Source organism: Dermacentor albipictus, chromosome 8 (assembly GCF_038994185.2).
Source record: "Dermacentor albipictus isolate Rhodes 1998 colony chromosome 8, USDA_Dalb.pri_finalv2, whole genome shotgun sequence".
In the NCBI taxonomy this organism is placed as follows: Eukaryota; Metazoa; Arthropoda; class Arachnida; order Ixodida; family Ixodidae; genus Dermacentor; species Dermacentor albipictus.
In genome coordinates, this window is record NC_091828.1 from 112,924,193 (window position 1) to 112,951,521 (window position 27,329).

Here is a 27,329-nt window from a genome sequence, read left to right on the forward strand (position 1 = left end):
TCGGGGCACTGTGTAAATATATTTCAATAGGGGGGACGGAGGAACCGAGCGTTTCCCGTTCCCGCTTTGGAGTCTTTGGACTTTAAAAGTCCTCCCCCCATGTGAATGAAAGAGGTGGAAAAATAAAAAAAAAAGAACTTTTTTCCGTTCGTGAAAAAAAAAACTGCTGTGCCTGTCTTTTTCTAGTTTGACGCATATGTTTTCAGAAAACGAACATTTCACTGTAGACTTCAAACAATGGGCTGTGGAACAAAGGCCTTGCTTCTTTAATACCTTGACAATCCAACTTGGCTCATTACTTTAAAGGTGCTTAAGCAAAAATTAAGTCAATGCGATTGAAAGACATAAAATATTGAACTCTTCATATCGAGCACTAGAAGGAAGGGACCTCATGCTGTGGCCCAAAAATTTCTCTAGCAAAGTTATTTCACTTTGCAATAAATAAATTTTTTTGCAACAATGGCCTATCTGAGACCCATGAAGGCCTATTAGTGTTCACATGAATAGTTTTTCCCTGAAGAACATAGTCTGAAGGCATAAAACAACTTGCATAAGAGACGAAATGTTTGTAATGCACAAGGCTCGTCACAGTGTCTTTGCGCATTGACCCAAGTGTTTCATTCAATATTTTATTTTCACTTGCTAACCATGGAAACCATTTGAAAGGCTATTTTAGAGTCCCCAGTAAAGATGTGCGAGCAAAACTTGGGACAGACTGTCCAAAGATGCAAAACAAACTTGTTAGAAATGCATCTTGAACAATAATGCTGGGTAATAGACGTAGTTTGACCCGGATGTTCCAAGGAAAAAAAGTTCATTTTTACTTTATTGTTCAAAAACTAATAAAGGCCTCTCTCAGACTTTTTCAATACTATTCGCGAAAATGTTTGAGCAAATTTAGAGGAAAAAGAATGGAAAACCAGAACAGCATGCAGAAATTGCACCTTGCACAGAGTAATGTACAGCAGAGACCGGAGGCTCTGATCCATGCATGTTGTCACTTTCGCAATTGTGGAACAAAGGCCTTCTTGAAGGCCTTTGTTCCTATAAGGCCTTTATTGACTGAAGCATTTAGAGGCCCATTAATGTTCCAAGTAAAACTTGACAGAATGCCATACAGAGGTGCGAAAGAAATGTTTAAATACTTGCACCTGGCACCTGCTAGGGACTGTCCTCTTTGGAGCTCTTCAATTTCCAACCACTGTGCAGGTAAGCTTGGTGGAAAGTTTTGTAGCGTTAGTGCAGAACCCAAATTAAATATTTGTGAGTGCATAGAACCTGCATGTTTTTGACATGTTCAGGGTAAATGGATATACATGGTGTCCTTGTGGCTATTTTCATTGCATATGAATTTGTTACCTAGCTGCAAGTAACACGAAAAATACTTTCATGCGAGAATGATTTGGAACTTGGTGTGTTCTGTGAAGCAAAAGTTCCAATGTGGACAAAAAATGTGGGACTGCAAAATGTTTAGTCTGGTTGATGTGCGTTTGCTTAGGTCCAGGTAAAAATTGTCTTTGTCTTGGTGCACTTGCCAGAGCCGATATGTTTAAAGGAATTGCAGCAGTGTGTGTAGTAGAACCAAACATCTTCCTCCAGTGGAACTAGAAAAAAATATATTAAAGAAGTGGATGATCATTAAATTCAGCTAAAGCTTCCTTCGTTTTTGAAAGATAACTTGCAGTGAAAAAGAAACTGAGGCAGTATGGTTTCAAGAACTAGCAATTTTCTCTGGTTTGTGCAGGACCAACAGATTCTTTATCATGCTCATTGTGACACCAGTTTTTGTATTAATTAAACACCATGGGGAAAATGTGGCACTGTCTGCATGCACTGCCCGTATGGCTTTTCAATGAATCCTGAATTCAACGTTCATAAAGCTTTTTGTCACAGATACATTATGTACGAATAATTAGTATCCCTGTGCTTCTAGTTTCTACCATTCGATGATTTTCACATCTGCAACGAATATTACAATATAAAAATTACACACGGCGAGTGTCGGTTGCCGATCGTATAATTGCCAACAACTCTGAAATTTGCGCACTTGTTTTGAAAGTTTTGAAACCAACTAATCGAGAACTTTAAAAAAAATTTTGGTAGGCTGTATCGGGCTGTAGCTGCAGTGGGGTATGCGATGTTTTTCGTGTGTGCTGCAGACTGTAGACAAATCCACCACAAAAGCTACCACATTCTACTGCCAAGTTCGATATTTAAGCTGTACATGGACGTTTATAATTGGTCCAGCCTGCTATAATATTGTTATAATGCTTTTGCTGTTCTATGAATATAAGGTTTATAGAGTGCTTGTGTCCTTCGCATGATTGCACAACTCTGGTCAGAATGTGCAATGTTTGTGATCTGAACAGCATGCAGATGGGGAAAGAAAATTGCTATCGTTTCAGTGTTCGAATGCTACTTTGGAACGTTTGTCAAACTTCAAACAAGTGTCAGTTACCATAAAATTATGAGCCTTCTATGAGCATGCAACAAACATGTTTATTGTTCCCTGTGGCATATGCTGAACACAGAATCGCTTTGCCTTATCGGATAGCATCACGCCTACAATTGTGTTGCGTAAGTGCCACTCGTCCAGTTAATTAAACAATTAATTGCGTGCAGTTTTGGTGCAGAAGCAAGAGTTTGTGCTTTACATGGTGCACAATTTTGCACAATTCAAAGTGCTCCCCAGAAACACTCGTGCAGGCATTTCCTGGATTGCTAAGTCTTTCTGTAATAACTTAATGTGCGTTTTCATGGACATATTGCCGCAGATTTAATTGTGAAGCATCTACTTGCCCCTCTCGAGGCATCTTTTTTTTTGCATTCAATTAAATTGAGCAGGCATTTAGGCAACACTTACAATCATCTGTGCGTCTTGCAAACATGCTGCATGTTTTATTAAGTTAATAGGTCTATAGTTGTGAGCCAAGAGAAAGGTACCGTTTGGTAGCAAAATTGGCAGAATGCATTTAAACTCCCAATCCTTGAAGACAACAGCAACAACAATCATATACTGCCTTCCCTTTTCCTTTTTTTTGTGACAAAGTTAACCAGGCTTAATAGTTCTGACAAGGGACAACAGAGAAACAACTCTGTAAACAACCCTCAATGAGGTAATAAACATTAACGCTTTCCAACGCAGTGACAACACGAACTGTCAACAATCCTTCAAACAATCCACTACAAAGCTAAGCAGCACAGAGCTGGACCAGTATTGGTGCAACATGGGTCATATTGGCATTTTAATGGACAATGATGGCACCATGTAGGCATTGTTGGCCTCTAAAAGGATTATGTTGGCGCAACATTGGCCCTGCATCTAGTGCTGTGCGGAAACTTTACCGTATCACTGCCTCTGGAGATTCAACAGTCCACCATTCCAGTCTGCCACGCCTCGAACGACATGGTGGACAAAACATGCACTCTGTCATCTTAAACACAGTCTACACCAACAGTGTGTATAATATACCTACTTAAGCGCTTTTTAAACGCACTTGCTAGCAGCGTGTCGCAGGCAAGAAATGGGAATGGTCTACAAGAGGGGACATTATTACTGGACACCTGTAATGCATGCTTGGTGGAATGGGAATTTTTTTTTTTTTCTGTATAGAGGTTTGTATCACATAGACTGTAGAATCTTACAAACATCAACAAAAAACTGAGTAAGCCACCGTCGAGCCCCAGGTGTTGTAAGGAGTAACCGAATTTCATTGCCAAAATGACGACGCGAAGTCGAGACCAACTCTCAAAAAGCAAGATTTTTATACATATATATTAGCCTTTGCAAATAGGAATACTTCTATACACAAAGCACGACATAACAGAAATGAACCCCTATCACCATTTTTCCAGGCTAATGGGCACTTGTTTCTGCAAAACGAAATGGCTAGCAGCAATCCTTTGCAGGTTGCAAATGAACCCGGCATACAAATTCACTCGTGCCAGCATGCTGACGATACAGAATGTGTTTACAGAGGACTGCCTTTTTTCTTTCTTTTTAGAGACATTAATACTGAATTCAATGACTATCGAAGAGTTAAACGAACACTTCTTCGCCACCCGGCAATGCATGGGACCCAAGATCTCTAAGTAAATCCCAACTGTCTGGGGGAAAGTCTAAAAGTGTATACGTAGAGATATTGTAACAAAATATATAAACAAGCTCTGTTGTGTACTTGTACAAGTTATTAGTGCCTACCTAGAGTAGAACATGGAAAACCGCTCATGGATAGTATAATACAACCAAGTAGCTCTTCGGTAAGCACAGCAGGAGCTTATGGCTAATACCTGCTGTGATGGAGAGGAATTTATAGCAGTTGACTCTGGGGATAAAAAAAAAAAACTGGGCGGTGGATGTGGGCGCATTTAGAGACAGCAGCCATTAAAAAATGGTGGTGATGGCATGCATGGATGGCACGTTTGCTGCAGTGGACTTGGTTGACCGAGAGTCGAGTCGGTCGGGGGCTCGGTTGCCGATTAGTCCGTCAGCCAACAGCAGAACCACGTCAGGCAGCACGTGCCGAGGCAGCACTTCGCCAGGTCGTCCATGCGACTCGTCTCCTGGGTCTGCTCGCGGACAACACTGTGCAAAGGAGGCAGAGTTGCGTTGATGCAGCTTATAAAGTACACGCCGCTCAGACAGCTGCCACTTGCAACAGAATGCTACCGATGCGTTATGAGGGAGGTTTAAAAAACAATAAAATATCTAGGCATGTCAGAATAATGAAGCTCCCTAATCGAATGCACAGGAGAAATGATCCTAGTGTATCGGACACCGAACATTTTTCTCATCTGTAAACAAGTGAAATAGGAAGTTTGCAAAGAGTTCACTTTGTAAAAAAAGATGCATGTCACACGATACACAACTGGAGAATTTATTTTTTCTGCTTGTAAGTATTAACAGGAGGTCTCAACCTTACAGTCCGACTTTCGAGACCTCCTTCTGTACCTCAGACCTAAATGTACTAGTACTATATGTAATGAATGAATTTAGCTGAAATTGAAAATAAGTGATTATATCTGGCACACCATCACAATTGACATTAATGAAGCCCAGGAACAGCACATGATCAAGTACACACAGAGCGCTATGTTCTGTGGGGATGCGCGACTCTCACGCGTCCCCTGATATGTTGTTTTCCCGCATAGCTCCCGTCTCCTGCAATCCGGCTTCGCCGCGTGGCCTGCGTGATGCCCGCGGCAGTCTGTCTGGTTGAAGCGCAGTACGAGAGATGGCGCGAGTGTTGCGCTGCTAACGCCGCCTACCGGCGGGGCTCCTTGGGCGTGGAAAGGAGAAGGTGTTTGGTTCGGGTTCGGCAAGTGGCGCGGACGATCCATGCTTCTGCCAGACCATCTCGCAATGGCTCCTTCGAACGCGCCACTGTTTGCGTGACCGTACCTGCGACCGACCAGGCGTTGGGCTACAGCATGGGGCGAACATATTCGGTCGCTATTCGGTCGCGGTGAGTCGGACTTCCGCGATTTGTCACGTGCCCATAGGCATGTTTTGTGGATAGCAACTTGGCTAGCAGGCATCGATCTATGAAAGGTGCAATTAATGCCCTTATGATTGTTTGCACTACTGTGTTGTCGTTCCTTTGTCCCAAGAGCACGGGTGAGAACCCCCACAGTTCATTGAAGGTGCAATTCGGTTCATTTTGTCTCTAGCTAGTTCAGTCATGACCGAAGGTCCCAGCCGGAGCCCATGCATTTCTATGGGACCAAACTCATTATTTTGATCCCAAAATTGGCCTTTGCCGAATAACTTGAACTTGACCAGTCATCATGTGCCCGACTCATACGGGCGGTGTGTCTCGATGGCGCTTAGGGGACAGCGAACGTGTTGAACACGCATCTTCTGTTGAAAGCACCTATCTTCGGCCTGCCTTAGGAAAATTCTTGAGCGATAACTGTAGCTCACAATGTACAATTACGGTATTTATGCGATTCTAACGCACACCTTTCTTTTTTTCAAGAAAGCTGTTTGGCAAAGCACCTGTGCAGTGCAATGGACAAAATCAAAACTCTTCGCGACGTTCATATGCTTTACCGCACAACACGAATGTACCGCGGCGAAGCTGATCTTGAAAAACGGGCTGCTATTATACAACACGTGTTAAAACCCTGCCAATTTTTCTTGCTAAAAAATCAGGTGCACGTTACCTTTCTGCTCTGTTTAGGAGCTTTAGTATCATTTCTACTTTGGACACACAGGAATGTGCGCGCGCTTGATAATGGAGCGTGTTAGACACGGGCAAATGCTGCCAAATGCATCAGCTCATATTGCATCATCATCATATTGGAGTTTTTTCTGCATCTTGTTTAATTCGACCAGCCAGATAATTCAATCAGTTGCATCGGTCTTGTCAGGGCCGAATTAACGGAAGTCGACTGCACTACACCACTGTATTCCTTATGAAAGGATGTAAATATAGCTGGACTGTCGACATGGTAATTTGCTTTGCCAAGAAAAACTCATTAGCTGCCTTACTGGTTGACTGGAAATTATTAAGCGGAAGTTAGTTGCTTGCTGAACTGCAGTTCCCTTGCAGAAGGTGTGTGTGCAAGATAAAGCTTCATAACTGAAATCTGGGGGCAGTTTAAGAGAACCCCCAGATGGTCAAAGTTAAGTCAAAGTGGTGTTTTACCATGGCACTATCTTGCCATGGTAAAAGTGGTCTATCCAGAACGTACCCCAATCCCAATGGGAGAGTTGTCACTTACACTGTGTTGGCCCCAGGGTAACCCGTTGCACCATAGTATCCCTGAGTGCCACCTGGAGGTGGAGCAGGTTGTCCGGGGTAGTAGCCTCCAGGCATGGGTTGCTGTGTGCTACTGTTGTAGTAGCCGCCACCAGGGAGCCCTGGCTGACCACCCGACGGGTAGTACCCTGCTGGTGGCACCATGCCGGGCTGACCGGTGGGCACATAGGTTGACCCCTGCTTGACGTAACCCTGCAGTGTGAAGGTCAGACAGTAAATGTCATGTGTGCAGTGAGAACCACCACAAGAGTCGCAGTATGCCTGACATTTCATGGCCTTAATACTCAGTTTCATTCAGTGTTTTCGAGGTGCAAGGATGTCAAAGCTCCAAGTAAGCTGCATCAATGAAGCCTAGTTTTGTAGACTGAGGCTGTCTTTTGCAATTTCTGTCTATGTCTGCATTGCTACCTGCTGGGAGGTCGGGTAAGTAATGCTTTACCTGAGCGGCTGGGTTAAAGACTGTAGCCTGCGGCTGCTGTGGTTGAGGTGGAGGCTGCTGCGGTGCCGAGGCCGATGATATCCATCCTGGCTGCGGGTATCCGTCATTTCCAGCATGCGGATTGTAAGGTGGCGGGGGGTCATAGGGCATCTGGGGAAATGATGGCTGAGGGGGAGGGTATGGGGCCTGGTGGGGGTAAGGGACTTGGGGTGCGGACATCTGCAAGATAGTTGAACACAAGATCACTATATGCGAATAGAATTTTTTTAACAGGGCACTGAACAAAGTACAGCGGTACAGAAAGGTCTGCGGATCATGGTATTTGCGAAAATGCTACATTCCTGTGAAGCCTGAGGACATGGCTTTGAATTCAAATAGTATTTTGAGGGTAGTAGCTTTTGAGACTCACAAATGATCAATTAAATTGGGAGCACCCAGCAGAAATTCACATTCACCACGAAACTTGTGTGTTGTAAATTTCTGCGGCTGGTTACACACGCTTAAAAACTGTAAAACTTTCAGCACTTTCACTGCTACTCCCAAGATAACTCGGAAACAGATTCCCACACAACACCTGCCACTCCTGAGTACACTCATTCTGCGTTTTCAGTGCACTCCGTGCCTCGCCATAAGCTATTTGTGCAAGAAAGAACATCGCGTACCTGTTTTTCCATCTATGGAGAAGTCATCTAAACTGATAAAGTTAAATTTCTGACTGCAGGTGGAGAAATGTGTCATTGCTCTGTCTTTTCAGGGTAGCCACGGCAAACGAGAGCAGCAGGTCCGCCCACTTTTTGACAGACAAAGATTTATAAATGGTTGATGAATTTTGAACCAGAAGAAACCAACGAGGGAGAAACGGCTCCTATGTTGTCAGAAATGTCCGCTAAGTAAATGTGCGAGAAAAACCTGGCAGGGGTTGAGGAGCACTGGGAATAAAACCTGGCGTTCAAAGGGTCTGGGTGAAACAGTTGTAATGAAGATGTGCTTTTGGTCTGTCGCTGTGCGAGAAATCAGAGATTGCATTTCGCTGGGACTGCCTTGGTTTGCAACAATCATCAATGTTGCGCACATACCCTTTAACGCCAATCGTGTGATACTTGCCTGTCAAGAATGCCATTTATATCTTGACATGTGATAGTGTTCCTCCTGACAGGAAAGCAGCAAACAGAGCATTAAACGAAATGGCGCACAATTGATTATTATTGCAGTCAAACTTAAACCTTGAAGGGAGTTTTAATGTGGCTCCCTCTTGCCCTTAATTAATCTATTAATCTAATCTATTAATCTATTTGGCATGCCTTTCCATTTATTAACGCTGTGTGCCCGCAACTTTCAGGTCACGGTACTTTCAGGTCATGAATGTGCATTATCACATGACACCATTCTTGACATGAAAGTAGCAAGCGTGGAGTTTTCAAGAAAGAGAACGCAAGTCTGACAGGCGACGTCCTGCACTCTTAAACAAAATTACACCATTTGGGTCATATCTTCCCACACAACAAAGAACCATCATCTGTCTCGTCCGCATTTCCTTTGTTTAACGCCGCCCAGTACTTCCAAGTCATGAACCTGCATGTACATCATCAGCATGACAGAGCATTCTCGACAGGAAAGTAGCCAGCATAGCGTTTTCAAGAAAGCAAACGCAAGCAAGACAAATGATTATTGTTGTGTGACAAGCACGACCCAAAGGGTGCACATTTGTTTAACATTCTAAGAAACGTTTATGCCCTTTGGGGTGTATATTTGCCACACAACAATAATGGTCATCTGTCTTGCCCCCCATTTCCTTTCTTGAAAATGCTTCGCTCGTTACTTTCGTCTCAAGAATGATGTCATGCTGATAACGCACATGCCGTTGGTGACTTGGAAGTACCGGTCTTGCAGCGTTAAAGAAAGGAAATTCGGGCAAGACAGATGACGATTATTGTGTGGCAAATATACACCCCAAAGGGTGCAACTGTTTATACACTCTAAAACAAAATTGCACCCTTTGGGTCGTATCTTGCTACACAACAATAAACGCCATCTGTCTTGTCCGCATTTCCTTTCTTTAACGCGGCGAGCACGGTACTTCCCAGTAACGAACGGCATGCGCGTTATCAGCATGACATGGCATTCCCGACTGGATAGTAGCGGGCGCGGCGTTTTCAAGAAAGGAAATGCAAGCAGGCAGATGACGAATATCGTTATGTGAGATATACACCCCAAAAGGTGTACCTTCGTCTAAAAGTATAGAGTGAAAAGTGTTTGGGGTCAACATGCACTGAGAAAAATTTACACCTTTTGGGGCGCATCTTGTACCCAAAGGGTGTAATTTTGCTTAAGAGTGCGCTTTTATAAATTTACACCCCCGGGGATGTACTGTACACTCTTAAAACGGTTGCACCTTTCGAGGTGTATATTTGTCCCACAACGATAATCGTCATCTGCCTTGCTTGCGTTTCCTTTTCATGTGAAACAGGCTCTTCTTGAAAACTCGGCGCTCGCTACATTCCTGTCGAGAATGCTGTGTCACACTGATAAGGCGTATGCCGTTCGTGGCTGGGAAGTACCGGGCTCGTAGCGTTAAAGAAAGGAAACGCGGACAAGACAGATGACGATTATCGTTGTGCGACAAGATAAGCCCCCAAAAGGTGCAGACTTTTGTAAGAGTGTATGTTGTCCCCAAACAAAAATCGCCAGCGGTCAGTCATGGGTCAGTTTTCACCAACGCGGAACTTAGAAGTCCCTACGGCATGCCTAAAGACGATGCCAGGCGGTTCAAGTAAACGAGATACGTAGAGTCCTGTGTGAAGGCCGAGTCCGTGCGTGTAAGCGAATGGATTGCGACCGCGAGAAACATCGAGGAATGACAGTTGCGCTTAATCCCAAGGCTTCGTAGCAGAGCGGCTAGTTTAAACGGCCGCGTTTAACCGATTTCCAAAATCACGTGCCTTACACCTTATGGCGGCGAAGTCAGAAAACGGACAATCCTCTGCATTGACACTCGGGCATAGCCCGCTATTTATCAAACGCAAATCCAGAGGCTCGCAAGCCCCCGGAGAAAAGAAACTTGCTTGGCGTGGTCGGTTCGCTTGAGAAACTTGACAGGAGGCTTTTATTTCCCCAAGATAAGAAGCCTCCTTTGATAAGTAGCCTCCGTTCTATGTACGCTGCTTTCCGAGCCTACTTTATTTTACCCCTTTGAACACAAGTCTGGAGTGATAGCGCTCAAAACTGCAAGCGATTATGCACGAGCGTGCTGAAGGTACTAAATTCTATACAGGGATATGCGTATAAAAACACGAAAGGAATCTAGACAGCCTCTAGCAATGGCCACTGTCGTTAACTGCGATACTGCAGAACAACAATGCGCCCCTGAGTCAGCTGACAGTTTCGCTCCGCGCTCAGCAGATAAATTTGACGTGACATACGGGATGCACAGCAGAATGTATCGATTAGAAAGAACGCTCACAGCAAGCGACCCTGATACGATGTTTACGTTTTGGAATTTTTAAGAATGCACATCCGGAATGAAAATTCGCTCACGGCTCCATGTCCAGCGTTATCGGCTGTTACCCAGCGCTCTGTGACGAAAGCGCGAGCTTTTTAAAGAGGTCACGGGGCACTAATCGCGGCGTAGTAGTCAGCAGGCGTTGCTGACCGCTACAGCTACATGGGGATTGATCGTCAGCAGATATAGGATACGCGGAAAAAAACGGCGCGGTAGCAACGGTATGCAACGGATGGTGGTACGACGCTTATAGCTAAGAAAAAAGCAAACCGGAACGCTTACTTTTTCGGGGTTTGTCGGCTCCAGGTTTGAGCCCGAATTCAACGATCTTGGTGAAACTACACCTTCGACTCAATGCCAGAGCATAGAGAACCAAGAGGCTGAAGATCACTGCGTCGCCTGCATAACGCAACCAGCCATGATGATGGTGGCCGCCCCTTCGGTGACGTCATAACGCAAGTTGCTATGGAAACGGAAGCACACGCGAACGCCTAACCACCTGATGGAAAAAAACAAATAGCCTATCTTTATTCTATGTAGCGCCTCCCAATGCTTCATAAGTACACTTAAATATCCTAGTGTTAAATTTTAACGAATAAATTGGGCGGTACGGCTAGATTTTAATCATCTCGCCTTTGAGCGCTATGGGATGTGCGAGATGACTTGCTGCTAGTTAGACAGCTAGATATGCCACAATTGTAATACTATAATCGCCTGAACGTCCGCCAAGACACATTGTCATACTGGATGCATTATATTTAAAGCTGAAAGCAAACAATTCCAGTAGTTGCAAAACGTAGGCAAGACGGCGCTCGTTACCACACCGCTCGTGGGGACACAATCAACTGTCAGGTGGCTGCTATTTGTCTGCTCAACCAGAGTTTTCTCAGCTCGTTCCTGTCACGGTTCCTGTGCGTGTGTGCCCGTGTCTATGCTGTCCGTGGCCAAGTTTCTGAAAGCCACCCCAAAACGACGTCGGACAGACTTCGTTATGTGAAATGTAAGCCCTTGCATCACTGCGATCTCAATTGTCGCGTACGCTTCTCCACTAAACGCACGCCCGCCCGTCGCCGCCGTTCGGGGCCTCCCCCGCCTTCTCCTGCGTGAGGCTTGCCGCCGTAGGCAGCGCGGCGGCTGTGTTGTTGACCGCGAGACGGACAAAAGAATGGTCGATTTGCTTGAGTTGCTCTGTAGTTCCCCCGTTCTTTGACCCAGCTGGACGCTACACTGCGCGCGCAGTGGGGCCAGCGGCTGCCTCGAAGCTCCAGAAAGCACTGGCGCTCCGAGAGCCGGACGAAGCCATTCTGCGGCGTCGTAAAACACGCACGTTGCTCTCGAAAACAACACTGCCGAGGGAGACGACTCCCTCATCGGAAACATTGTTAGCGCCGAGCTTTCGATTGCCTCTCCGTGGATATTTTGTTTTCGGTGTTCCACACAACAGTTGCAGCGTCGGAGTGTATGACTCACTACTTTAACCCGTGACCATTGTGCTGTGTCCGGCTGTTCCGTCAGTTGTTCGCGTTCTGCGAAAGAAAAGAGCACGGTGTGGAAAACCCACCACCGTAGTACGCGTGTTATATTGTTAGGTTGCAATCTACTACGTTTTTCGAGGAAACTTCGGAAGTCGCGACAGACTTGGCGGTATCGCCGTGTGCTACGTTTTTTTTTGTTTTGTTTTGTTCCGAAAAGATTTATTACGGGGCGTTTGTTTTGACATGCTCGTTTTAACGACTTCCGTGCTCCCACTGTTACCCGGTACAGCGAAGCATCTTTGTTCTCGCGCGGTTGCTTTTTCGGTCGTTCTTTTTTCTTTCCCCCTTTCGTCCGCTTACTATTATCTCGTCGCTGGATTTAACAAACTAGAAGTCGCGTATGCTAAAGTACGCGTTTTTTTTTTGTTTCGTTTGCTTGACGCACATGAAAATCCTTTGAAATAAAACACTGATCTCGAAGAGTTTTACCTACGTCCGCTTGCATGTATGTATGTAGCGTTTGAAGTTTATTAGCGTCTTGGCAACCGTTTATCATTTTAAAAAATTCTCCAGTAGGACAGACGCGAAGCTAACGTTATCGGTCTTCCGAGCGCTACAGGGGTTTATTTGGCTTGAACACGTCTCGGAACACTATGTGGTGGACACCCTCGCCATGATCAAATTGCCAAGGTTTTGGTCAACATTTCCCAACCAGGTTAAAGCCATTTTTTTTAATGCAACATAGCATGTAAGGCTTCTCAAACAATACACCAGCTAATTGATATTTGCTATAGCTCCTCACAGCAAGGCGTTTTACAAGTAACGGATGCATTTATGGGTGCATCTACAGTTGTGCGCATTGCACCTCACCAGCCCGCAAGTTCTGATGATTATAAAGATCCTTAATAAACCTTTCAGACATGCTAATTAGGACATTTACTATTAGACTTGTCACGCGCAGTGCATCTTGCAAAAGGGCTGGAATATAGACATTTGGTGGTTATAGTGTACCAGGTTGTCTTGATTTCATTGTTCTTGACCATAAAGGTTTATGTCCGAGGAATTTCGTGACATGGCTTGTTTTTCATGTACACTATGAGATAGTTGATTTTGTTCCTAAGCATGAAATATTTGTTAGAGCCCATGCACGATTTCCGCATGGCCGGGTGCAATGAAACTTGCTAAAGAATTCCACATTTCTTATTCTTTTCTGCTGCTGTGTTCTTAATAATGCTGAAATTAAAGAAATGGGTTAAAGCAATAATTTTGACAAATAATTGCCCCTGAAGGGGCTGTCATAAATATAAGTATGTTTGACAACAAAACGGATACAAGAGGAAGAAAAAGGGGGAAAGGCTGACAACTGCTACAGGAAGTTTCTCAATGTCTTGAAAGAGCCTTTGTAAATGCTGGTCTTTTTCATATAAGTCCAGGTAGTTTTTGCCTGATGCGAGCACATACTTCCAAAGCCTTTAGAACTCAACTGGATTCCAACGCTGCTCACTGTGCTCGGCATACCCTTCTTGTGGATCCGGTTAGTTCCTCAAGGTTCAAGTTAGAAATGCAATCGGCATTCTTAGGATACTTTAAGCGCTTTCCGATATGTTTCTGTGTCTGTAACCGTTTTCCCGCCAACTGGGAGCATTGGGCATCTGCTATGCTGAGAAAACCGTGTTTGAAACCAACTGTTGGACCAGCATGGGCCACTGAATACATGACATTGGCCATGTCCTAGCCTTCAGTGGGCCTCTTTCACCCAAACTTTGTACATTCGCGGTGGCGCTGTTAGATCGCGAGCCGCGTCGAAACGGAAGCGAGAGAGAGAGGAGCCTAGCCGCAGTACGCTCTTCATACGTGATGTGTTATAGTGTTGGTAATAAGGTGTGCCGCTACATTGCTGCAGTGCTAGTCGCATTAATGTCAACCTTCATTGTGAGGCGGGTTGTGCCAAAATTTTTTAGAATAGGAAAATTTGCCATGTGCCAGGTGTCGGAGCTTTCTCGTAGGTAACATATAGTGCGTAACTTTTTGAAATTTCTCCTCTTTGCTCCGTGCTCTATTGTGTGTTCGATTCCCAGCTGCCATGGCCACATTCCGATAGTGTTCACAATGGTTTCCACGGTAGTTTGAGGGGGCATCAACCCTAGAGGTGGCAGAATGCGAAAATGCCCATGTACTTAGCTTTAGGTGCACGTTAAAGAACCTCATGTGATACAAATTAATACAGAACATTTCACTATAGTGTCTCTCATAGCTTGTATGATCTTTTGGGAAGTTAAGTATCATACTTAGATTTTGATTTGATCATGACTTGCCCGAGGGTAGTGTCCCCAGTCTTATTGGCATCATAGTTTTTATTAGAGGTCATTGTAACATTTCTAGTAACACTGGGGCCTGTTATCAGCAAGAACTGCAAAATAAGATGCAAAACCTTGACAAGGCTGGTCTTGTACACCATTTAAAATTTGTCCCTTCCCTAACCCTTCGTTTACCTATACTTCACTTCATTGTCTTTGTCATGCGTCCAGTGCAAGCTGCTTCGACCATCCCTGTGTTCAATCGTTCTTGAATCCAGGGCACCATCAGGTCATGAATTGCAGAGCTCCTCGCATTCATAAGGGCGTCTGCTTCGTCGGGGACTGTGGTTCCCTCCACACCTGTTTAATATTTCTTTGGGGAACATCTGTGGTGGACAGATCGAGCACTAGCAAACAGAGCCTTGTTGGTTTGCAATGTGTAAGTAATAAATGTGATGACACAGTGAGGTGAGACTGGACAGGGATGTACACCTTCGACCAATGTGAAATAGAACACTCAAATTTATTTTATGAAGCTGTAGCGGCAAACACACAAGCCTTGCATAAAAGCTTGTGCAATAAGACTGAGTGCCCAATAGAAAACCTCACTGTTGCCTATGAACATCTCTCAGATGTACACATCTTGAGTAATCGTCGCCTAAAAGCGAATTTTGTGTTACCTTTAACATTTCTCTCAACTACACCTGTCCGATATCCTTAAGGAGGGTGTCGGAATGAAATATTTTTCATTCTGGTTTAAGTTTCGTTCCATCAAGGAAAGTTCTGTTCCGGTTTTGCTCAGGAGTGAAAAAAAATAATCCGTAATGGTTCATAGTGGTTTTGGTTCGCACACAAAAATTTTATAAGCAAAGTAACAATAGTAGCATAGTATTTATTATTATTCTTAGAAAACAAAACGATAAGCTGTTCATCACACAAGCCCTGGGTTTTTGCTACAATGCCGATCTGCTATTGCACAGAGCGGCAGGCTTACATTATTGGAGCGCTCGACCGGCTATCGCTCGCGCTATTCCTGCCTGAGATATGCACATGCTGTTGCTGACATTGCCTGACGTCGGTTGCTTTGAATTGCTGACTTTCCGCTTGAACCGAAAACCGATAAAGTACAGTTCGGTTTCATTCCAAAACAAAATTATAATGTTTTCGTTACGTTGTTGCCCTGTTCGACAATATACATATATTTTTTTTAATTTGTTTTCGTTCCATTCTGACACCCTGTCCTTAGGAGAAATGTCCTATGGAGCAGCATCTGATGCATCGTGCGGCATGCTGGAATGCTGTCTGCTATGATTATTATAACCTGTCTAAAAAGTGTTAGACATACTTGTTCACACGGCTAAGTGGTACGTTGTAGCCTTATCATGTGTCTGTTGCTTTATTTAGCCTTAACATACTGCCATGCATGAAGAAGCTTGTGTGGGAAAGTGAATAATCAAACTGTGTTCATACTTCCAAATTTTTTTATTTTTTCTCATAATTTGGGTAGTGCTTCAGTATTCCAATGAGAGCACCTGCCAGCAATCTCAGATTTTCTCCGGTGCGTTTTCAGGGTTATCATGCACTTAACATGACTGAAGCCACAGTTTGCATTTATGTGTATTTTGTCCTCTGGAACTTTTCTTGGATTTCCTTTGAATTGACGTGGCAGGTCCTTTAAACTGCATGATGTACATGGCCTTGAGAGAATGTTCATGTTGCTCTGCACATTCGAAAGAAACACTGTCTTCCTCCGGGACATTGGCCTAGGCCAGAACTCATGGAATCAAACCCATCAATTTAGGGCTAACGGATACGCATAGCACTTTTGTTCTCGTCTCGAGTTTAGGTTACGTCAATATAGCCTTAGCTTTTGTACTTGGCTCCTACTACTTTTAGCGACTAGATGCGTAGCGACTAGACATGACACTCTTTAGTGATTGCACTTATTCTGTGTTCTGCTGTACATTACCCTGTTGCATTGCATGGTATTGCATACTGTGTACAGCATGCACATGTTTGGCTATATGTCATTTCATGTACTATCTGTATCACTTGTTTTACTACCTGTATCACTTGTTTTACATGCGGTCAGGCAAACCTTTGCAATGGCCTCTCCCTAGCTGCAAACGTCTTGGCAATTGCCTTTGTGTTTGCATTTCTAAGTTCTTCTTTTCTTGCTTGGTTTATTAGGAACTATTTGGAATCCTTCTGATGCAGCACCATGGTATGTGAGCCGAGCCCATGGGGAACGCGCTGTGCTGCTGCCTTGGCCAGGATGCGTCGACCGCCGACAACCCGCTAAAGTTTCTCGACCCAGCGTGCTCCAAGGGCGGAACCACGGGTGTCACCAACAGCCAGGCCGCTGCCACGGGGCCCGCCTACGCGGCGGGCACCTCCACGACACCCACCGGTGGTTGTGGCGGCCTAGGCTCCACGGTTTCCAGCACACCAGTGACCACACCGACCGGCTTCGCCGGTCTTATTGCCAACTCGGCTGCAGCCACGTCAGAGTCCAACGTGGCCACTTCGACCGCTCCAGCAGCGGCTCCACGGACCAGTATCGGTGAACGGTTTATGTTCTATCCGCGCCTCCAGCGAGATGCGGCACGCCGTGGCACATTCGAGCCACGGCATTCTGAGGCCCGTGCCAGTGCACTCTTTGAGAAGTATAGGGACTCTGAGGAGGACGCTGTGCTTGCCGAGGGCATTGTGCGCCTCTGTGACGACTTGGGCGTGAGGCCCGAAGAGTTCCGTGTTCTTCTTCTTGCATGGAAGTTTGGTGCCCAACAGATGTGCCGGTTCACTAGAGACGAGTTCCTCGGGGGCTGCCGTGCCCTCCGCGCCGACTCGATCTCGGCCATCCAGGCACGGTTCCCGGAACTCTTGGCTGAGGCCCGCGAACCAACCCGGTTCCGCGACCTCTACCGTTTCACATTCCGTTTTGGGCTTGAGTTGGGGCAGCGCACACTGCCGACGGACATGGCAGCCCAGCTCTGGCGCCTTGTGTTCTCTCAGGAGCCGCCGTTAGTGCTCGAGCGCTGGTTGGCTTTCCTTGAGACCCACCCTGAGGTGCGTGGCATCACTAGTGACACATGGAACATGTTTTTGCACTTTGCGGAGACTGCGGGCCGCGACCTCAGCACGTACGACGACTCAGAGGCATGGCCCAGCCTCTTCGATGACTTTGTTGAGTACGAGAACGACCAGACGAACCAGAATGTGCTTCACCAGGTGAACAAAGGCGGAAGTGATGTGAAAGCCGAGTGACGGTGCATCGCCAAAGGTGAGTGTTGCCCCTACATTCAGGCGCTGCGAGTTGTTTGGAATGGCCATTGATTGTGTTAATGCAGCATTACAAATAGTTCCCTGCAGGCAATCACGGTGTTGGTTTGTTCAATTCATGTGTGGTTCACGGTACCTCGTGCACCAGCTCATGGTTCACAGGACTGTTTCTGTTGATTCCCTAAAGCAAAAGCGAGAGCAGGCACCGCAGTGCTTGATTGCAGTGTAGTTCAGAGAACCTTTGTGTTACCTATGAGCAAGGTGGTGCATTTGTTGTGTGTCATGTCATGCACACAACACTTGCCCAGGCAATGTTTGCCTATGCAGCAAACATATTTAGGCTATGTTCATTCTACACATGGTTTACAGCACTGGTGCCTCAAAAGCCAGTGGTGCCTGGGCACTGCATACACAGGTGCCAGTGTGGCCCATTGCATGCATTTTTAAGTTGAGCACTGAGGTACACGCCACATTGTACACTAAGCAGAGTCACTCCGTGGCTTGGCATGCATGGCCACTTTTCCGGGTTAGCGCAAGCTTCTTGTTCTTTCAGTGTATTAAACAGTTTTGTAGTGCCTGCATTGAAGATCAAAGTGCTGGAGACTGCACTACTTGTGTTGAAATATCAAAAAAATTAGGGAGCACTTCTGCAACCTTCTGGCAGTTCATGCTTTGTTAGCAATTGTCCCTCCCTGCAAGAAGCATCGCCTGCATGTTGCCCTGCACTTTGGCAGCTGCAGCACTTGCAACGGTTCTCTGCACCACGGCTGCACCGTCACCTGCACTGTGCTGCAGTCAATATTCACAATGCAGCAAGACATTTTGTTCCCGAGACTCAAGGGTGCAGCACATCATGAACTGGTGCACGTGGTGCAGTGAACCACACGTGCCTTCAACATACCTCTGGGAGGTGTGTCTGAAAACTCCAGAATTCTTCAGTAATTTTATTGCCAGTGTTTTGTTTCCAAGGTGTGTTGATTTTGTTCTGTTATTTCCACTCAGGTTATGCTAGTATCTTTCTATGTGCAGCGCTGTTTTCACCCTTTGTCGTGCTGCCTGAATGTTCATCAATGTCTCAAGAAAAAACTGACACATGCATTTAAAAGCATTTGAACATGACATTTGAGCATCCAATATCGCATTTATTTGCTGCCACTTGGTAAGATTACTTGGCTTCTTAACGAGAAACTGAAACAGGTGTCTAGCTCAAAAGGATGTGTTTATACCTACATGTCTTCTCACTGTACATCCTTTGAGTTTGAAAGCAAACTGCCCCTTATGGCAAGCTTAAAACATTTGGTATTGCAGAGGTGACACGTTCATGCTTTTTGACTGGATGCAGATGCCCGAGCTTCTCGGAAGGGGTCAGCCTCTCTGGGAAGTCTGTGTGCATAGCAGGCGGTTTCTAAACGAGAGATGGTTTATTTGCCCAGATGTTGTTATAACATTCTAGCCTTGCATGATAAATGATGTTTTAGGTGCAATGCGCATGTGTATTTCACATTGCTGAACTGCGCGACATCTACGGCTATTTACTGTGATTGCATAACAACATGGTGTCATCTAGAATGCCTGCTTGGATCTGAATTTGCCATTGCTACTTACTCTGCACCGTGACAGCAAGAAATAAATGGAAAAATTTGTCTCAAAATCAGCTTAGTCTCATCTAATGCTGAATACAAAGTGTTAGCAACGTGCTTTAATTATTATTGATGTCAGTAGCTTTTTTTTTTTAACGCTGCTAAGCCTAGAGGGACAGCATTGAAGTTAGGAAATGTGCCAGTTTACATCTCATAGGTGGTGCCGCAACATGCAGTCGTCGACCAATAAATCGGACATGCTTGATAATTCGGACAGCTTCACGGCACGGCCAATGGCCCCATAGACCTAATATGTGAAGAGGACCAATATTTTGGACAGCCGCCAGCTCTACATTCGATTATCCGCACTCCGTTCATGGCTGTAGCATACGCCAACTCTGCTGCCATTATCTTCTCTGGCGACCCCGACGAGACATCAAGTATGTGCTCAGAGATTGCAAATTAGATGGTAATCTCTGAGACCTTACCTTGGTCGCCGCTCTATGCCTCTGAGATTTAACTGCAACTGCCAATCTTGGAGGCTTTGCCTGAATTGTGAGGTTGCATCAACATTGAGATCATCAAATCCTTTTCCGGCACCCCCACGCATGGCCTGCTATCGCCATTCTGTTTGTTCAGCTTGCCTTGCGGATAGTGTTCTGCCATGTGGTGCTTGTTTGTTTAGTTTGCATTCCAGACAGCGCTCTGCTGGCTCCAAGAGGTCTTTCTCGTGAAGGTATAGATAGGCCACGTCAAATGGCACCAACGGTGCCCTCGCACGCCAAATGAACCCAACTGCGCAGCTGATGAGGCTGAACTGCCGCCGCCTGCTCGGATGATGATGTGCCGTGTGCTCTGGAGCCTTCCACATGCGGATGCGGAGTCCTTGCAACGGCTTACAGCGAAACTCAAAACTGGCAGAAATACAGGCAGACTTGGTTGCACGTAAGCGGAAGTGCATGCAGCAATGCATCGACCCACTAGTTCCTTGCACAGGGGCCTTAAAACGTAAAATAAAGTGATCTTTTTTGGGATACATTCGTTTTTTTTTTTCAGACATTCAATAGTTCAGACTTGTTTACGGTCCCCGTGCAGTCCGAATCATTGGTCGTCGACTGTATAGTGCTGATGATACGTTAATAATGTAGAATGCTCTATAAGCCTCATTCTTTACTGCAGAATTAATTCATGCTCAAGCATGGTACATGATAATGGTACGCCATAGTGGTCTGTCAGATTGTATACTGTGGTAAAACTACAGAGATAAAGCCCGTGCACTGTGGGCCCAACGATCAGAGTAACGTGTGATGTATCGTGCAACACTAAAGCAGTCCGTTGTTAGACAAGTACTATGAGCATTCTGCCACAGCTTTTGAGGACAAAACTGGTGCTCAGTGTGAGATTCCTGCTATAGTGATGAATATTGATTGCTGCTCAGCTTTGAGTCTGCAAGTAGGACACATTCTAAAGTGAATAATTGGGAAGACACTGCATTTCCCAGTGTATAAGCAGCACTTGTAAAATTTTTTTCCCGTCGGTGCATCTTATACAACGGTGCTACTTATATGGGCATAAAACCATGCATGCTGGCATGACCAATATGTATATCTTTGTGTTATTTTTATGTATATATTTTTTCGCGAGTACGATAATGCTTGTGCAGCAGCATTGGGAAAGAAATTGAATCTTGTATTAACAGGGTAGGATTTGTCGCTGAAGCTGTTTCACCATGTAGGCAGCGCGGCAACAGCAATAGGCTAGCAGCAGGGAAGGCCATCAGCATGGCCTCCTTTATATGAAGGCCTCCGTGATTAAAGATCACACTATAGTTGGCTGTTACAGTTTCGTTTCTATTAAAGGGCCCCTCACCAAGGTGAAGTGAGGGGCCCATAGCAAATTTTGGTTATACGCTGGAATTTCTTATGTGACCTCTAGACAGCGTTCTGCCGCAAAAATTATTCAAATCAGCTCATTAATAGCCAAGATAGAAATATTTCAGGGTCGCAAACCCATGATTTCAGGAGACGAGCTTCACCGCGAACATAGAGCCTCTCTCCACTTGCACCGTCTAGCCTCCGCAAGCGAAATTCCTTCCCTGCATTCTGCCATGCCAGACCTCGAGGATCGCGTGATGCATACGTCACGGGCCCTGCTTTCATTTCCTTTTTCTCCTTGCTTTCGCACTTCCGCTGACGGCGTCACGTGCAAGCTGTTGCGATTCTCGTTTCGCGCAGCACACGATTTTGCGTGCTGTGAACGAGGACACCTGACTAGTGCTATAAGTCTGTGCTAATGAATACTGAGGCAGACACAAGTGGGTCACGGAGCAGGATCCTGCACTGGAAACAGTAGAAAATGGCGTTGTTTTGGTGTCTGTGCACACAACTGCATGACATGGGAACAAGTAGACAAAACAAAAGTACATCTCTCTTGCTGCAATGCGAAGTAAAACAAAAACATGCAGACATTCAGTTCGTGTGTTTTATTATTTCTCTAAGCATTAATTTGTCTATTCTAACACCATATTACACAAATAACAGATTTTGGCTTGAATAATTCTCGATCTCATGTGTCACCCCAAGCAACGTCACAGCGCAAACATGTGTATGTAGGCACACTAGCATGTGTATGTCATCTTTCAGCTTAGAGTGCGGCGGCCGCAAGGAGAAGGGAAAACGGCGTTCAGTTTTAAAGTTCAGATCTTTCTGCAGCACATAGTGATGTAATACTTTGCAGATACGATCGTTATCGTGCATTGTGTACTCTGCGCTTGTCAGCTCAACATGGTCAGACCTGGTTAGTTGCCCTTTAAAGGAAAGGTTAAATCCACGAAACTGATGCAGTAGATAACTAAAGGGTGCCATAATTCTTTAGTGTTACTCCGTGGTGCACAAGATTGACCCATTGCAAAAAGCACCACTTGGTTATCATCATTATCAGCTGCCCGGTCGAGAAGTTGCACTATTGTGGACATTCAGGGTGTTTACATAAAAGAACAGAAGCGGGTCAAGTCAGCATGTCGGGCTGAGTCAGCCTGATTGAATTGGGTAGGTTTACTCAGCCAGATTTGTTTTGCAGCGTGGATGCAAGCACAGAGGGCAAAGCAACGACAAGCCCTGTGCAGTGCAACCTCGCTGCAATAACAAAACCCATGAAATGCAACTGTTGCAGATGACAGTGGAAACCAGAAGCCCAGTTTGAATACGTTCATGTCTCAGCTCGACGCAGTGCTGTCGTTGTCCAGACTCGTCAGAAGTGAGTGCTTGTATATGCAGTCATGTTGGGCTCGGTCAGCCAGACTTCTGACACGGCCTGTTGGGTTCATGTAAACATAGCAATTGTCAAATTTTGTAATGGCAGCATTCAGCGTTGGCCAGATGGCGAATTTGGCCATATGGTAGAATTCAACTATGTTTGGGATAGTACCACCAGTTAGTGTTGAGTCTGGTTCAGGCATGTTGTGTTCTGTCACCTGTTCGTACTGAGCACGTTGCGCTGTAGTGGCAATGCCACTGACATGCCTACGTTCCGTAAAGGTTATTCGAAGGCCGACTATGGTTACCCAGCGACGCTGCCCCCCGAAACGGCCGAAGTTCTTGACATGGCTTCGCAAGACGAGGCCGCCGGTGGCTTCAAGCGAAGTGCAATAAATATTGCTTTACTGCGCCTAAGAGGAGTGTTGGTTGAAGATCTTTCCTACTAGAACTCCTGGCTAATAAAAACTTTTGACAGTAACTTTGTGCTCTGAAATGGCTAAATTCAGCATTTCACATTCAGCGTGTACATGTGGGCATCATTTGATTATGCTGACTTAGTACAAGTCGGCATAATAGGTGTGTCCTATGTACTGGTGCGACTTGTGGGGATCAAGGTATGCCCTGGCATCATTGTGCGGGCATTCACCTGTTTTGTCGTCTCTACGCCTCTCCCCCTTTCCACTTGCGACGGTTGTCGGCGGTGGTGCTCGACTCGCAATGGGGATGCTCGCGTCGCGGGAATAGCCTCTGTCGGCTGCTCGCGATGGAAGTGCGGACCTTCTCTCTGTGACTAGCTCTGGGTAGGTGACGCTTTCCTCTTGTCTGCCAGCCCCTTTGTGTCTCAGAGTTGAGCTTGCGTACAGTGCCTTTGCCTGTGCGTTTAGCGCATACTTTGTGTTGATCCTTTCCGGACGCTAAGCTGAAGAGCGGTGCCTAGTGCTTGCGCATGGTCGAACTGCGCCAAGCTGCATTTATCGGAGGCCCAAGTTGAGATTGCCCAAGCTTTTCCGAGTTAGCCCATTGGTTATCGCAAGAGCAAGCTCCAAACCGCAGGGACTTTTCCCAGTGGCATGTCGTGGGAACCTGTCCTCACATAGTGACGTGGTATAGCTGCCCCTGTCTGTATTTTCGCCCTTGGTGTGGGAGCCGTTTCGTTCCCCTGAATCCTGGGGTCGTGCGTATGTGCAGTGTTGGGTGTCACCAGAGATTTCTACTGACTCGGGGCAATACTGTGTTCTGCGTGCATAGCGCTTGGTAGCCCCTTTGTGGTCAGAGTGTGTGCGCAACGGCACACTAGGCGACGGCTGACGCAGCCCTGCGGCTCGAACTCGTGGTGGTTGGTACTCCCGTGAGACTCAAGGGCTGCCAGACTTATATACCAGTTCTTTCTTCAAATGTCTTGAAAAGTGGGGGTTGCAATTTACACAAAGGTGCGACCTATACTCTGGAAAATATGGTCATTAGTAAAAATTTGCTTTGCGAGTAGTGCCAGCCTTTTTATGTTATCCAGCAGATGTAACAGTTGTGATATTGACATGTGTACTTTCTTATTGACAGCTTCTCACCAACTAACAAATGCTAAAACGTTATCGCTTGGCACAGGATGCGCCATTATGTATCGGAAATTTCTCAAATGTTATTGATGGTTCTATCCATTGTCTGTTGTCATGGAGCTTTGTGAAACCAGATTGTATGCACAATGCGAATTGTGTAGTACTCTCCGGAAGGCACATGGCCACCAGCCGTTACGCTGGAGCCTTTGACAAGTCATGTGTAAAAGCCAATGTGCTTGACCCACTGATCAGATTCCGACGATCGCCGACTGTGCTCGCCACCAACATTGTGCTTTGAGTGTCACTTGCATTTGTGGACACAAGTTCACCCAATAAAGAGTTGCTACTGTGTATGTATTGAACTAGCACACTATTGCGGGGAAGACACTAACAGTGACTCTTAAATAATCCAAATGGATCAGTCAACGCCGTAGAAGGGCATTTACTCTCTGACAACCTGCATGAGAAACTTCCTGTGGGAGAGTATAGAGGCACCGCATTTTGCCAAAACCCACCAGGGAAAGAGAATGTGTGTGGAGTCCAGTCACTGGTCTTGCTGATATTTAGTTATGGTACCACATCTTGCAGGGTTGTGACTAATCGGAATCATCGAGCTGGTCGAGTGCAGCAAGCTCCATGGCCGCCTGAAACACGGTCCCGACAGCTGACATGCTGCATCCTGTGCCGGATTTTACAGAAGTCGTATGGCTGGGAGCACGTGAAAAGCCTATGCTATGTTTTGAGCTTTGAACCCTACACGTGATCACATTCGTAGAATGCATTTTTGACTGCAGGTTCTTCGCAGAAAGGCTCCCAGAAGACCGTGTTAGTAGGCCTCGCAGAGAGGGCTGGCGTTCGAAATGCTAGAGCACAATCTTTGTGGATGATGTAGCAGCACACAAGGAAGGAAACTTCGCTTGACTTGACCAAACAGATTTGTGGCATGAAATAGTTTTCTTTATTCACGTTCAGTTGGACAGATAAAGCATGCGAGTCAACTTATTTGTTTTGCCGGTGAAACCCACATTTCAAAATGGGTGAAGCATTTCTGCCGCACCTTCTGCATCAGCTGTTGCATCGCCACGTGATGTCTAGATGTGAATTTACGTGACAAGCGTGTGCGTACCTTGAGCATAGAGAACTAGTCATCGCACCTGTGCTCACTGGAGGGTGTAGCGATTTGGCTTTGGTAATAGTGTTTCGCATTACAGGAGGCATAGAGTGTTTGTATGTTGTCGACAAAAACAGAAACAAAAAGCACACTGGTCTTCTATTTTTATAGTGTATACTGTGGCTTAATATAAAGTACTGCAGTGGCGCTTGAGAGTGTGACACTCCTGTTGTCTCCTTTTCCTTGTCTGCCGTTTCTTAAGCTGCATTCAGATGGCGGACATGATTGCAGACAAATCAGTAGTGTGAGGTATCATGTAGATGCAATCACTCCACGGCTGGCATTCACACAACAGAGGAATGGAGAAACTAACCCTGCTTTCTCTTCTTGAAGTATGGGAGGTGGCATAAACACATTGGAATGTTACGCTTTTCACTAGTGGCCATCCAGCTTGCAGCATAAGCTGCGCCTTCTTGTTGGACATGTTTCCATTCAACAAACAACCTTAGGGTGGTTGTTGCCAGACTAAGGCATTTTGCTGTTAGTATTTTGGCACTTCTAGCCCAAAATAGTCATTTGGTTTTTGACCATGTCTCGAATCACTTCGCACAGATGATCTCATGATATACGATCGGCAAGCTCAAATTGCAGTTCGGTCCATCATGTGAATCCAGCTTTGTTTACAATTTTTCCTTTGGATACCAGCACATAGTGCCTGTAAACTGTTGCTTTCTTTATTTGGTGATGTCTCTTTAAAGGCGATGGTCTCTTGTGTAGTGTTCATAGCACTCGTTGAAAACCTTTGAACATAAATAAGGCTTTTTTTCAGGGTCTTGAAAAGCCATTTAGTCTCGTGAAGCATTTGCAAAATCTTAAAATTTCATTTTATGTTTAGGCTTAGCAGATGTTTGTACATCTAGCCACTAGATTGGTGTAATCCTTAAGCCAAGCCAGTCCAGTCTTGCTCGCAGAATCATCATAATGGCTGAATGGCTAAGCCTTTTTTGTGTATGGTTTCCATTCTTGTATATTAAGAAAAAAGTTTGCTTGTTGTTTAAAGCAACACCTTGTTTACAGCCTGTCAAACATGACAATTTTTTTTTTTTGCTTTCTTTGAAATGGTTTTTCAAGATCTTGCAATTTCATTAAAGGCCTTGAATTTCATCCACAGAACCAGCTGTGAAACATGCCACTGGGAAGCCACTTCCTTGCAAGGAGATTCTGAAAATTTTAGCAAGAATTTTTTTTAGTAGGTAGTACGAGTGTTATGCCTTAAAACCACTTGGCATTGCCGCTGCACAACAACACTTTCTTCATTTCTTTTGTACAAAGGGCGAAGGACATCTGTATTGGAGTACATATGCCATGTCTTCCTTGTAGCTGGCCGCGAGTGCATTTGCTGCGGGCTTGCAAATCACCTGCAGCTGCACTGCGGCCATTGTTGATGGATGTGTATATTGTGTGTGACAACGAATAAAGCAAGATTCTGGCAGTTGATGAAACTATGCAGCTGCATTGGGCAGTATTGGCACTGAACCGATGGATGAGGTATGCTTGTGCTTTTTGTCAATTGGACGAACAAGCACCGATCAGAGCTCTCAAAGCGTTCTTGCAAGCGACTCTCAGCAGTCGAACAGGGAGCACGAGTATGGTTCAGTGTTATGAAAAGGTACACTTTTGCATCACGAAAGCATTCAAGTTCAGTCCTCTTGGCTTGTTCGCTGTGAAGCACAGCGGCATAAATGTTAGCGTAAAGAGATATGGCACATGCCCGCGGTGGGGCATTGGCCAAGAATCGGGTGTTTACCAGAGACTGATTAAGGTGAGGTGAACTATTTTAGGGGTTGTCACATACACTAAGAAAATGTATCAAATAGGAATCAAAGAATAAAGAAGGAACAATTCAAGATATTAATCATTTGGTTTCGCTAGGAAGTCCCAGATCGCGGGGCAAATATTTCTGTGACTAGACCCAATAGAGGCTCCAAAAACAGTATTACAGGAATAGGTGCATCTGGAGCAAGAATTCATAGTAAAGCTTGTGATACTTGTTTGTTTCCTTTAAGCAGAGG

At 45.4% G+C, this 27,329-nt stretch overlaps 2 protein-coding genes across 3 annotated transcripts; one reads left to right on the forward strand and one right to left on the reverse strand.

The window, feature by feature from the left end:
• Positions 1 to 3,746: 3,746 nt before the first annotated feature.
• On the reverse strand, positions 3,747 to 11,161 carry LOC139049050 (calcium-binding protein P-like). The gene is made up of 4 exons (XM_070524175.1): positions 10,985 to 11,161; positions 7,204 to 7,422; positions 6,727 to 6,956; positions 3,747 to 4,585 (listed from the first exon to the last, which is right to left on the reverse strand). Exons 2-4 carry the CDS (start codon positions 7,420 to 7,422, stop codon positions 4,480 to 4,482), a joined length of 555 nt encoding a protein of 184 aa, XP_070380276.1. The 5' UTR covers positions 10,985 to 11,161; the 3' UTR covers positions 3,747 to 4,479.
• A 345-nt stretch (positions 11,162 to 11,506) lies between these two features.
• SCCRO3 (defective in cullin neddylation 1 domain containing SCCRO3) lies at positions 11,507 to 26,759 on the forward strand. 2 transcript variants are annotated; one of them, XM_070524174.1, is made up of 3 exons: positions 11,507 to 11,702; positions 16,665 to 17,757; positions 24,735 to 26,759. In XM_070524174.1, exon 2 carries the CDS (start codon positions 16,716 to 16,718, stop codon positions 17,739 to 17,741), a length of 1,026 nt encoding a protein of 341 aa, XP_070380275.1. In that variant the 5' UTR covers positions 11,507 to 11,702; positions 16,665 to 16,715; the 3' UTR covers positions 17,742 to 17,757; positions 24,735 to 26,759. The 2 variants fall into 2 exon arrangements, with proteins under 2 accessions (XP_070380275.1, XP_070380274.1); XM_070524173.1 differs by having other exon boundaries at positions 11,510 to 11,702; positions 16,692 to 17,757.
• The last annotated feature ends 570 nt before the right edge of the window (positions 26,760 to 27,329 follow it).

Bases quoted from the DNA above. Each gene is read 5' to 3' on its own strand.
- LOC139049050 (XM_070524175.1), bottom strand. From the start codon at position 7,422: ATGTCCGCACCCCAAGTCCCTTACCCCCACCAGGCCCCATACCCTCCC. The intron at 6,957-7,203 runs GTAAAGCATTAC...TTCACACTGCAG, and splicing joins TCTTTAACCCAGCCGCTCAG to GGTTACGTCAAGCAGGGGTC. The intron at 4,586-6,726 runs GTAAGTGACAAC...TCCTTTGCACAG, and splicing joins TACCCTGGGGCCAACACAGT to TGTTGTCCGCGAGCAGACCC.
- SCCRO3 (XM_070524174.1), top strand. From the start codon at position 16,716: ATGGGGAACGCGCTGTGCTGCTGCCTTGGCCAGGATGCGTCGACCGCC.